We start from the raw sequence: 11,757 nt of genomic DNA, 5'->3' as shown, positions 1-11,757 counted from the left end.
TTTCTGTGAAGTAAAGAGACCCACAGAACAAAAACAAACAAATCCAGGGCAGTGTTTTGTTTTTAAAATGAATCTGATTGGTTCTGGGAAGTTTTAGACACGCAGTAATGACAGCTTAGACCATTGTGAAAAGCTCCCAGTACTGTGGTTATAAGGAAATAGACAACCAGGAAGTGTGGAGATCAGAGCAGTTTTACAGCAACATCAAAGCAAAAACGAGCAATGAGGACATGAAACCAGTACTGCAGTAAGGTAAAGGAAGCTATTTAGCTAAAAAAAAAAAATTCCTTTAGTGATCCTTTAAGGTTAAAAAAAACTTTACCTTTATAATCACTTTAATAAATGCCCCCAGTGTAAGCAGAGGCTGCTTTACCCTTATTTCTACATCTTTCTGGGGTTAGGAAGAGTTGTTCCACTTGAAGGAAACCCCCAAACCAACTATAACCATTCCATTGATTTCTCTCTGTCCATTTAGCAGAAGGTTTGGTAGTTGTAGCTGATCTTTGTAAGAGTTTTTTTTCTCTTTGTAGTCAGACAAGAATCCTTCTCGATTTTCAATGGCACATCATCTCTTCTTGTAAAGGGCCTGAGTTGTTCCGTCTTGAAATTCTCACTTCAAATGAAGCAATAAAATCTTAAAGTATTACTAAACCCATAAAAAAACAGTCTGTATATGCAGTAAAAGCATGCTGGTTATACTCGCTATGGAACTTAAGGTGTTAATCCTCCGCACGGTGTAAAAAGACTGTTTGATCCGGTCTTCTCTGATCCTCCCCTTCTTCCACTGTCCCCAATCCATCTCCTGATAGCACATGGCCCTAGGACAGTGGTCATCAACCCTGTCCTCAGGGCCCACTAACAGGCCAGGTTTTATGTATTACCTTGGGGAGATGCAGACTATAATACTGTAATCACTGAGCAGCAAATGATATCACCTGTGATGTAGTATTTCAGTTATCTTGCAAACCTGGCCTGTTAGTGGGCCCTGAGGACAGGGTTGATGACCATTGCCCTAAGAGACGTTCTGCACATGCTCATTTTGGTGTGTTTTGCTATTTTTTTTTTTTTTTGGGGGGGGGTGGGGGTGTGCATGTGATCAGCACAGGACCGATTAACACTGTCCAGAGGGTCGGGGATCATGCAGCCTCATAGGACAGTCAGAGGAGAAAGAAAACTCCTCCTTCAAGCTTTAACCAGTGCTCAGGCAGACACCGTTAAGCCTCGTACACACAATCAGATTTCCGGATTACCGAATGTCCGGTTTTTGTTGCATGCTAGTCTCATGTTGAAAGTGAAGAGGTTACTCACCATATGAAAATTCTCATATGACAGAATCCAACTTCAGAAGTGACTTCATGTTTTGTATGTATTCTTTCCTTTCTGAGCATGCGTAGTCTTCCGCTTGAAATTTTTAGTGGGACTGTGACAGGGCGGTGGATAGATCGGACACTTTTGGGACCAATGACATTTATACAGCGATCAGTGCTATAAAAATGCACTGTTACTGTATAAAGTGTTTTTTTGATCACCTCTGCGGTTATTTTTTGCACTATAAGCAAAAAAAAAAAGTGACAATTAAAAAAAAAAAAAGATTATATATATATATATTTTTTTTACTATAATAGAGATCATAAATTAAAAATGTCTTCATCAGTTTAGGCCAATATGTATTCTTCTATATATTTTTGGTAATAAAACAATAAGCATATATTGATTGGTTTGCGCAAAAGTTATAGCTTCTACAAAATAGGGGATAGATTTATGGCACTTTTTTTTTTTTTAAACTAGTAATGGCGACAACCTGCAATTTTTAGCAGGACTGCAGCGAACAGATCGGACACTTTTGACACATTTTTGGGACCATTGACATTTATACAGCCATCAGTGCTATAAAAAATGCACTAATTACTGTGTAAATGTCACTGGCAAGAAAGAGGCTAACACTAGGGGGCGATCAAGAGGTTACATGTTTACTGTCGTGTGCGTTTCTAAACGTGGGGGGGATGAAACTGACTGGCGACAGATCGCTGTTCCTAATCACACACACAGTTCTGGCTCTCGTGCACACAACCACGGGTGGCCTGCGGACATGCAATCAACTTTAAGACCTTTTTATATGCAACAGAAGTATTAATTCAAAGGATGAGAACGTGTCTCAAGTGTCAACAATGTTATGAGGTGCTGACAGTGAAGCTTGGCACATCTTGCCATCTTCCAGCACTGTGAGATAACCATCCTCTGTCACCAGTTGTCATCTTCTCTCTACGGCGATTGGGTGGGCCACTGATGATATAACAGCAGTAATGAACTGAAAACAACTCTGAAGAGTTTCAAATAAGTAACCAAGTTACATCATTCCAGCAATTATCGTACAGATGAGACAAGAGCATACATAAGCATGTGGAAGAGAAAAAATATGATTAACCTGTCGAGAAGAAAAATTTTTTTTTTGGGCAGTGCTAGGCCAAGTCTCTTCTGCCAATGAGCTCTAACAAAATTTTCTGCATTACTATATACTTAGGTCTTAGCTAGGGCTACACAGATATCACTTTTTTTTTAAGAACGAGTACAAGTACCGATATTTGTTTAATTTATTTCCTCCAAGTATTCACCAATACAGATTATCAATACTTTTTTTTTTAATGTCATGTGACAGTGGCATAAATATGCAGCACCGATAGGTGACATGGATGGACAGAGTGTGAGTGTGTGAGACAGAGAAAAGGGACTAAGGACAGAGATAGCCCAGTCCCTTTGCACTGAAAATGAATTGACAGGAAACAGAGACCCCTCCCATTTCCAAAAAAAACATAAGCAGAGTAAACACAGTTTAACTACTTCCCACCCACCATATGAAGTCAGGAAAGTGGTTCTGTTATGCTGATCGGACATCATAATCGCTGTTGTGGTATGTCAGTCGGACACACCGCATATCCAATCTAGGTAAAGAGTCTACCATGCGATCACGATGTAAACAGGAAGAACCAATTATCGACTTTTCCTTTCCCACGTCTGACAGAAGTGAGTAGAGGAGAGCACAGCTCACCCAGGACCACCAGGGATGCCAATGTGTGCCCACATATGATGCCAAATCAGTACCAATCAGTGCCTCCGTAGCAGTGATGCCATCAGTGCCAATCTGTACCACCTTATCAGTGCCGCCTCATCAGTGAAGGAGAAAACGTACTTATTTACAAAATTTTATAAACAGAAAAACAAAAAACATATTGTTTTTCAAAAATGTCAGTCTAAAACCCCCAGAGGTAATCAAATACCACCAAAATAAATCTCTATTTGTGGAAACAAAATGATAAAAAAATGTTGTTTGGGTACAAAGTAGCATGACTGCGCAATTGTCATTTAGACAGCGCTGAAAACGGGCTTGGGGGGGCGCTTAGTGTCTAGTATTGACGTGGTTAAGATGCTCAGTTATGAATTTACAGAGTCAGTGATTACTGACTATGCATTCAGAAAAAGGAAGGAGCTGGTATATGACAGATTTACCAGCTCCTTCCTCTGCTCTCCATCCTGACCAATCTGGGACAAGGGGAGGGGGGACTGGAGGATGACATGGGGATCAGGGGACCCAGAGAGAGGGAGGGCACAGGCGGGGGTGACTGGTGTGGCAGTGGAGGCCATTCCCACCACTGATCTCCCTGTATAGCTTTCAATAAAGCAGCTGAAAGCCGAGGGAGAGGAGGAGAAGCGGCTGTCAGGTGCTATACAGGGAGATCGGTGCTTGCAACTCCCCCCACTACCGCACCGATCACCTGTGAGGCTGCCTGGCCCCCGTGTTCAGCTGGTCCGTTATAACAGTCATCAGTTTACGCATCAGAGCATTTGCACAAGTATCGGTGCAACCCTAGTTTTAGCTCAGAAACATAGCGATAGAGGAAAGAAAAAAAAAAAAAAAAATACATCTCAAAAATAGAAATTTACCATTTATTTTTTCCTATGGCCCAATTCACTAATTACTAAAGTTTTCTCATCTACAAATGATCAAATTATATTCGGTAATGCTAATGTGACTAGTGCAGACTGTACATGAAGAGGGATGCTTTTTTGTACTTCTGTAATGGCGTACTCCAGATTTGAAAATGTACACTGCAGAGCAGATAAGCCATAAGTTCTTCTGCTGTTCGCTACATTGATCTTTTGATTGTATGTTTTCTTGTTCCCCCAATATACCGTATATACTTGAGAGTATAAGCAAAGTTTTTCAGCCATTTTTTTAGGGCTGAAAATAGCCCCCTCGGCTTATACTCGAGTCAGTGCACCTGTCGGGTCATGGGCATCCATTTTTCAGAAGTCGCGGCTTCCTCCTGGTCCGTGATAGGCGGTAGCGGAACACAGTGTCAAACGCCTATCACGGAGGTCCTCTCATCCTCGGACTTTCCCAGCAGACACTGTGTTCAGCCTATAATAGACGTCCTCTTGTCTGAGAATTAACCACTTCCTTACTGGGCACTTAAACCCCTTCCTGACCAGAGGACTTTTTGCGATTCGGCACTGCGTCGCTTTAACTGACAATTGCGCGGTCGTGCGACGTGGCTCGAAAACAAAATTAACGTCCTTTTTTCCCCACAAATAGAGCTTTCTTTTGGTGGTATTTGATCACCTCTGCGGTTTTTATTTTTTGCGCTATAAACAAAAATAGAGCGACAATTTTGAAAAAAAAAAAAATATTTTTACTTGTTGCTATAATAAATAGCTCAATTTTTTTTTTTTACGTTTTTTTTTTATCCTCAGTCTAGGCCGATACGTATTCTACATATTTTTAGTAAAAAAAAAAAAAAAAAAAAAAATCGCAATAAGCGACTGGTTTGCGCAAAAGTTATAGCGCCTACAAAATAAGGGACAGAATTATTATTTTTTTTTTTTTACTAGAAATGGCGGCGATCTGCGATTTTTATTGGGACTGCGACGTTATGGCGGACACATCGGACACTTTTGACACGTTTTTGGCGCCATTCACATTTATACTGCAATCAGTGCTATAAATATGCACTAATTACTGTATAAAATTTTTTTTTACTAGAAATGGCGGCGATCTGCGATTTTTATTGGGACTGCGACGTTATGGCGGACACATCGGACACTTTTGACACATTTTTGGCGCCATTCACATTTATACTGCAATCAGTGCTATAAATATGCACTAATTACTGTATAAATGTGACTGGCAGGGAAGGGGTTAACACTAGGGGGTGAGGAAGGGGTTAAATGTGTATCCTAATTAGTGTTCTAACTGTGGGGGAAGGGGGGTGACTGGGGGGGTGACCGATCTGTGTCTCTATGTACAAGAGACACAGATCCGTCTCCTCTCTCCCCTGACAGCACCGCTGTCTGCGAGAGCCGGGAATGAGAGATGATCTCATATGTAAACATATGAGATCATCTCTCATTGGCCGCACAGATCGCCTAGGAAACGGCCGCTCCGATTGGCCGTTCACGGCGATCTGTGACTGGCTGTGTCCAAGGGACACGGCCAGCACAGCAGTTCCCCGCTGCGCGCTCGGGAGCGTGCGCGGGGAACGCGAAAAGGGGCGGCCGTAAAAACACGGCCTCCCAGAGAAGTAGAGCCACCCGGCGGCCGTATATAGTCGTATGGCCGTCGGGAAGTGGTTAAAGAAGGTCCGTGATTGGCGGAACACTGAACACAGTGTTTGCTGGGAAACTGAGTCCGAGGATGAGAGGACCTCCGTGATTGGCGGTAGTGGAACAGTGTCAAACGCCTATCACAGACCAGGAGGAGGCCGCGACTTTTGAAAAATGGACACCCGCGACCCGACAGGTACACCGACTATCACAGAACAGAACGGGACCAGGAGGAAGCCACGACTTTTGAAAAATGGTTGCCCGCAGCCTGTCAAAAATACAGGTACACTGAGGCTACAATGGGCACAGTGAGGCAAGCAAATAGGCATTGTTGACCTCTTTTCCGCTTACAGTAGCTGCTGCATTCTCACCCTAGGCTTATACTCAAGTCAATACGTTTTTCCATTTTTGTGGTAAAATTAGGGCCTAGGCTTATACTCATGTATATACGGTAATGGAACCAAGAACTCCTTTATGAAAGTGAGAAAGCACATTCAGATTATAGCAATGTATGGAGCAGATAAATTAAAATAAGTACATCTATTGCAGTGTAGATTATTTCAATCCCCATTACTTTTGATAGCAAAGAAAGGCTAAAACTTGCATAGAATATGTATTTTAAAAAAAAAATACTAGCAGAGATGGTTTACTGATAATATCTTGAAGTTTCTTAAAGAAAGTAGCCTGCAGTCCTGGCGGAGACATGCATAGACCTGCGACAGCAAAATTACCAAGTAAAGCAGCACGCATGGCAGACCGACAACGCTGCTGCTAATTGAGAGGCAGTGGCTTACAGCTGTCAACTGTAAAAGGAAAGTGCTGCTACTTGCCAGGTAACATTCACAAAATGTATTAAAATAAAACGATGGCATACCTCCTGTGCCATTCCTTCAAATCGCTGTACTGTGGCTGTGACACGCACAAAAGTGACGCCATCGCGGCTTGGCTATTCAAGCTCCCAAAGCCAGAGAACCCAGAAGGAACACTGGGTGAAGATGGAAGCCCTGTTAGCAGTGACAGCGTGCCGCTGGAGGCCTTAGTCTTAAGGTAATCATTTCATAATGTGCTACTATGCTGTGCCATGGGGATTTTTTTCCCCACCCCCCCTTATATAAAATGTCAGTTTACTACCTCTTTAATGCATAGAATGGTCAAAGGCTCAAGTTTTTTTTTTTACCTTAATGCACTCAGTGCATCCGGGAAGTATTCACAGGGCTTCACTTTTTCTGCATTTTGTCATTACAGACTTATTCCAAAATGGACAAAATTCATTATTTTCCTCAAAATTCTACAAATACCCCATAATGACATGAAAAAAAGTTTGTTTGAAATCCTTGCAAAATTTATAGAAATTAAAAAACGAAAAAAATCCCATGTCCATAAGTATTCACAGCCTTTGCCCAATACATTGTTGAAGCACTGTTGGCACCAATTATAGCCTCATGTCTTTTTAAGTATGATGCTACAAGCTTGGCCCACACATTTTTGGGCAGTTTCCTTTTTTTTTTGCAGGCCCTCTAGTGCGCCATCATATTGGATGGGGAGCGTCTGTACACAGCCATTTTTAGAGTCAAATATGTTTTTATTGCATTTAACAGAATAAGGAAACATAAGTAACAATCAGATGTTCAATACAATGCAAGTCACGTTTCTAGTACACTGTAGAAAACAAATCCAGTAAAAGTACTAACACACCGCTGTCTCTCAGGTTCAGGCTGTTAAAACCTATATGTGTAGCAGAGGTGACTAATAGGATTGGAGAGTGCACAGCCATTTTTAAATCTCTCCAGAGATGTTCAATTGGGTTCAAGTCTGGGCTCTGACCGGGCCACTCAAGGACATTCAGAGTGGTCTCTGTTATCTTGGCTGTGTGCTTAAGGTCGTTGTCCTGTTGGAAGGTGAACCCTTGCCCCAGTCTGAGGTCCAGAGTGCTCTGGAGCAAGTTTTGATCAAGGGTGTTTGTCCATTGCTGCATTCATCTTTCCCTTGATCCCGACTAGTCTCCCAGTTCCTGCCACTAAAAAACAAAGCACCACCATGCTTGACTGTAGGGATAGTATTGGCCCAGGTGATGAGTGGTGCCTGGTTGTCTTCAGACGTGATGCTTGCCATCCAGGCCAAAAAATGTAATCTTTGTTTCATCAGACCAGAGAAACATGTTCCTCAGGGTCTGACAGTCCTTCAGGTGCCTTTTGGCAAACTCCAGGTGGGCGGTCATGTGCCTTTTTCTGGAGGAGTGGCTTCCATCTGGTCATTCTACCATACAGGCCTGAATGGTGGAGTGCTGCAGAGATGGCTGTTCTTCTGGAAGGTTCTCCTCTCTCCACAGAGAAACACTGGAGCTCTGTCAGAGTGACCACCAGGCTCTTGGTCACCTCCCTGATTAAGGCCCTTTTTCCCCGATCAGGTTGGCCGGGCAGGCAGCTCTAGGAAAAAGTCCTGGTAGTTCCAAACTTCTTCCATTTATTGATGATGGAGGCCACGGTGCTCATTGGGACCTTCAATGCTGCAGAAAGGTCTCTGTACTCTTCCCCAGGTCTGTGCATCGATACAATCCTGTCTCGGAGGTCTACAGAACATTCCATGGACTTCATGGCTTGGTTTGTGCTCAGACATGCATTGTTAACTGTAGGACCTTATATAGACAGGTGTGTGCCTTTCCAAATCATGTGAAATCAACTGAATTTACCACAGGTGGGTTCCAATAAAGTTGCAGAAACATCTCAAGGGTGATCAATGGAAACAGGATGCACCTGAGCTCAATTTTGAGTGTCATGGTAAAGGCTGTAAATACTTATGTACTTGTGATTTTTTTATTTTTAATAAATTTGCAAAGATTTCAAACTTCTTTCACATGGTCATTAAGGAGGTATTGTTTGTAGAATTTTGAGGAAAATAATGAATTTAGTCAATTTTGGAATAAGGCTGTAACCTAGCAAAATGTGGAAAAAGCGAAGCGCTTTGAATACTTTCAGGATGCACTGTAAAATAGATTTCACCAAAGATTACAGCTATGCCTCACTCCGTTTAATAGATGGAAAAAAGAAATAAAAATACAAAAACACACCAGTTTCATTTCGCTAAGTTTATTAAATTGGAAACCCTCCCTGTGAGGGTTTGCAGGGGACCTTGAAAAAGTTTTCCGGATGCATGGACACCTGCCATAACAGCTGCTATTAAGACTATACATTTAATGTTAGATCCGTTGAGGAGATGTCTTACTCAGATTAGTAAGAACAGGTACCTGACTACTATCAGACATTTTGTTAGAGCAGTTTTACAGAAGCCAAAGAAAAAAAAAATCACGTCCTTAAAAGTAATAAATATGTGAACAGCAGTCTAAACTCCTTAATATTGACATTTAAATATATTTGCATTGTGCTGAAGAGTGATTAAGATAACACCTTCGAGGAGACAGAACAAAATGTGTGGCAAGTCTTGATTCTACGTAAGTCTCAAAGCATTGTGATCTCAGCATCAAAAACATGGGACTTGATTCAGCACTTTCTATACAGCAGCCCGTCTCTTCCTAAATAAGGAATGTTTTCATACAATAATTTCCTTTTTTTTCACCTAGAACTTTATACAAACTTAAAATCATGATCAATTAAATTAAAGGACATTATGGTTAGTAATGAATAGAATTTGTTTAGCCTTGGACTATGTAAAAACACAGGCGCACAAATGCTCACAATTCTACTGACTAGAGCAGCTAGATCTTGCCTGCAAGTGTAAGGGTTCACAAAGCCCATAAATGTGCAAAGAAATGCAATACAAGAATCCATGCAAAAATATGTGAAGGGAAAACAAAAAAAAATATGGAAATGAGAAACTGAAAAAACAAAACAAAAAAACCTTTATAAATACATATACCCTTCACTGCTACAAGTAACTTGTTTGCAGCAAAGGACCTAAATATGATCTGTATACAAATGGTAGTCTATAGCATTAATTGTATGAGGCAGAGCCGGCACACCAGATTTAATGCTTTAATGTCTGTGCAGTTTCAGTCATGCCATCTTTGGTTGGCTGCAGTACCGAAGGGTTAAAAGGGGCATAACATTGGTTGGAAAAATGTCAACTCTCCGTAGGAAGTTGAGCTTCAATGTCCACTCTACATATGGGGCACTTCTTATTTGTGATCAGCCACTGGTCTACACACACTTGGTGAAAGAGATGCATACACGGGAGCCGTCTGTAGGAAGAGAAAAATAATGGATTATAAATCATGTACATCATAAGCAGAAATATCAGTTATAATGTAAATACCTAAACTATTCAATTACACTTCAACCAGGTATCATTGTGGGCTCCAAGGTAAAAATAAATCAAACTGGGGGCAAGACCCATGTCATGATGTGAGTGTCGTCTGTGACCAAAAGGAAGAAGTGAGGGTGAATCTAATAAATGTATTTGAATACTTCCTCCACTCTAGGAAAGGAAGTGTTTACAGCAATGTGTGCACCACTGAGAAATTGCCACCTTTCTTTCTTGGTGACCACTGTAAAGTATCAATAAAAATGCATCAAAGACCTATCATGCCTTTCCAACTTTTCCACACGTGCTCAAATGCCCATTCAAATATTGTGCAGAAGAAAAGCATGAGAATGAGCTTTTGCGCATGTGTACAATTTTTTTGCGAACGCACATGCATGAAAATGCGTTCAAATACATACAAAATGAAACAGCTGAAAAAGTAGGATGCTTAAACAAGAGTATCGTGTGCAAGAGGCCTAACTGAGAAAAGGGAGATAGAACCAAACCTGAGGGCAGGGAGATTGAACTAGAAATGTATGTAGGGGCCTTCATGACAGAGCAGTGGCATGACAAGTTTTATCACATCAGCTTAAAGGGTCACTAAAGGAAAACATTTTTTTAGCTAAAATGACTGTTTACAGGGCATAGAGACATAATAGTTAACTGATTCATTTTAAAAATGATTAAAAATAGATAAAAAAACAATCATATAATGTGCCTGCAGTTTAGTTTCGTTTTTGCTGTTGTTTGCTGGTTCTCTGATGTACAGAGAGCCACTAGAGGGCAGTCAGCCAATAGAGAGCAGTGATACTTTGTCTAAAACTCCTCAGCACCAATCCAGTTTCGTTTTACACACAGTAATCACACCTCCTTGATTAGTGACCACCGTGGGAAATCTCCCAGTACTGTGGTTATCAGGAAACAGGCAACCAGGAAGTGTCCAGAACAGAGAGGATTTACAGCAACATGAAAGCAAAAACGAACAAAGAGGACATGAAACCAGGACTGCAGTAAGGTAAAGGAAGCTATTTAGCTAAAAAAAAAATTCCTTTAGTGACTCTTTAAGCTGACCATACATAGATCCAGTAGTGTATTTAGGTTTTGTGCTGCCCTAGGCCTGACTAAACCCGTGCACCCCTAATTTAAATATGACCCACCCCTTTCTGTTTAAGACCCACCCTGGAAATTTCGAGTGGGGACACTAGTTCTTAGGGCCTGGGGAGGTGGCATTGGATTTCCTTAATTTGCATAGATTTCCTCTCACTTCCTGTTTGGCTATGGGGCAGGAAGTGAAGGTAAATCTCTGCAATGGGACCGGGATGGTAAAAAATAAACTGACTGGGGCTATAACCCTCCCTTACTTTATCCAAACTGAATTAAAAAAAGTGTTGCCTAAAGTTCTACTTTATCCACAAATTTCTGATAATTTTATGGAGAGGACTAAGAAGACATAACCATGCCAATGATGCAGCATAAAGCACATAGCACAGTGAGGAAGGTTTGTGGTCCAGGATGATAGGACAGTCAAAATTAGAAACAGCTTGCGTTACACCAACAGTGTAGAGCAGGCATATGCAATTAGCGGACCTCCAGCTGTTCCAGAACTACAAGTTCCATGAGGCATAGCAATACTCGTGACAGCCACAAGCATGACACCCAGAGGCAGAGGCATGATGGGACTTGTAGTTTTGCAACAGCTGGAGGTCCGCTAATTGCTTATCCCTGGTGTAGAGCAAGCCGGAAGGGACTCTTTCCGTGCTGCCCCCCTGCAAAGTGCTGCCCTAGGCCTTGTTGGCCTAGGCCAGGATACAGCATTGCACAGATCCCTGCTGAACCGGATGAATTATAATCCATCCATGGGCAGGCTTATAATACCGATCGATTTACGTTACAACCAGCCTG

The 11,757-nt window shown here is 41.7% G+C and overlaps 1 protein-coding gene across 6 annotated transcripts in view; it reads right to left on the bottom strand.

The window, feature by feature from the left end:
* Window positions 1-8,668: 8,668 nt before the first annotated feature.
* RNF111 (ring finger protein 111) overlaps window positions 8,669-11,757 on the bottom strand; it is an 89,307-nt gene continuing 86,218 nt past the window's right edge. For all 6 annotated transcript variants that reach the window (XM_040342774.1, XM_040342775.1, XM_040342776.1 and 3 more), the window contains one exon: window positions 8,669-9,793. In XM_040342774.1, the coding sequence (XP_040198708.1) occupies window positions 9,676-9,793 (118 nt within the window). In that variant the 3' untranslated portion in view covers window positions 8,669-9,675. The remainder of the gene's footprint in view (window positions 9,794-11,757) is intronic.

Source organism: Rana temporaria, chromosome 3, assembly GCF_905171775.1.
Source record: "Rana temporaria chromosome 3, aRanTem1.1, whole genome shotgun sequence".
Lineage (NCBI taxonomy): Eukaryota > Metazoa > Chordata > Amphibia > Anura > Ranidae > Rana > Rana temporaria.
Note: the sequence above shows the minus strand (reverse complement) of the source record. Positions and strands in the feature narration are given on the sequence as shown.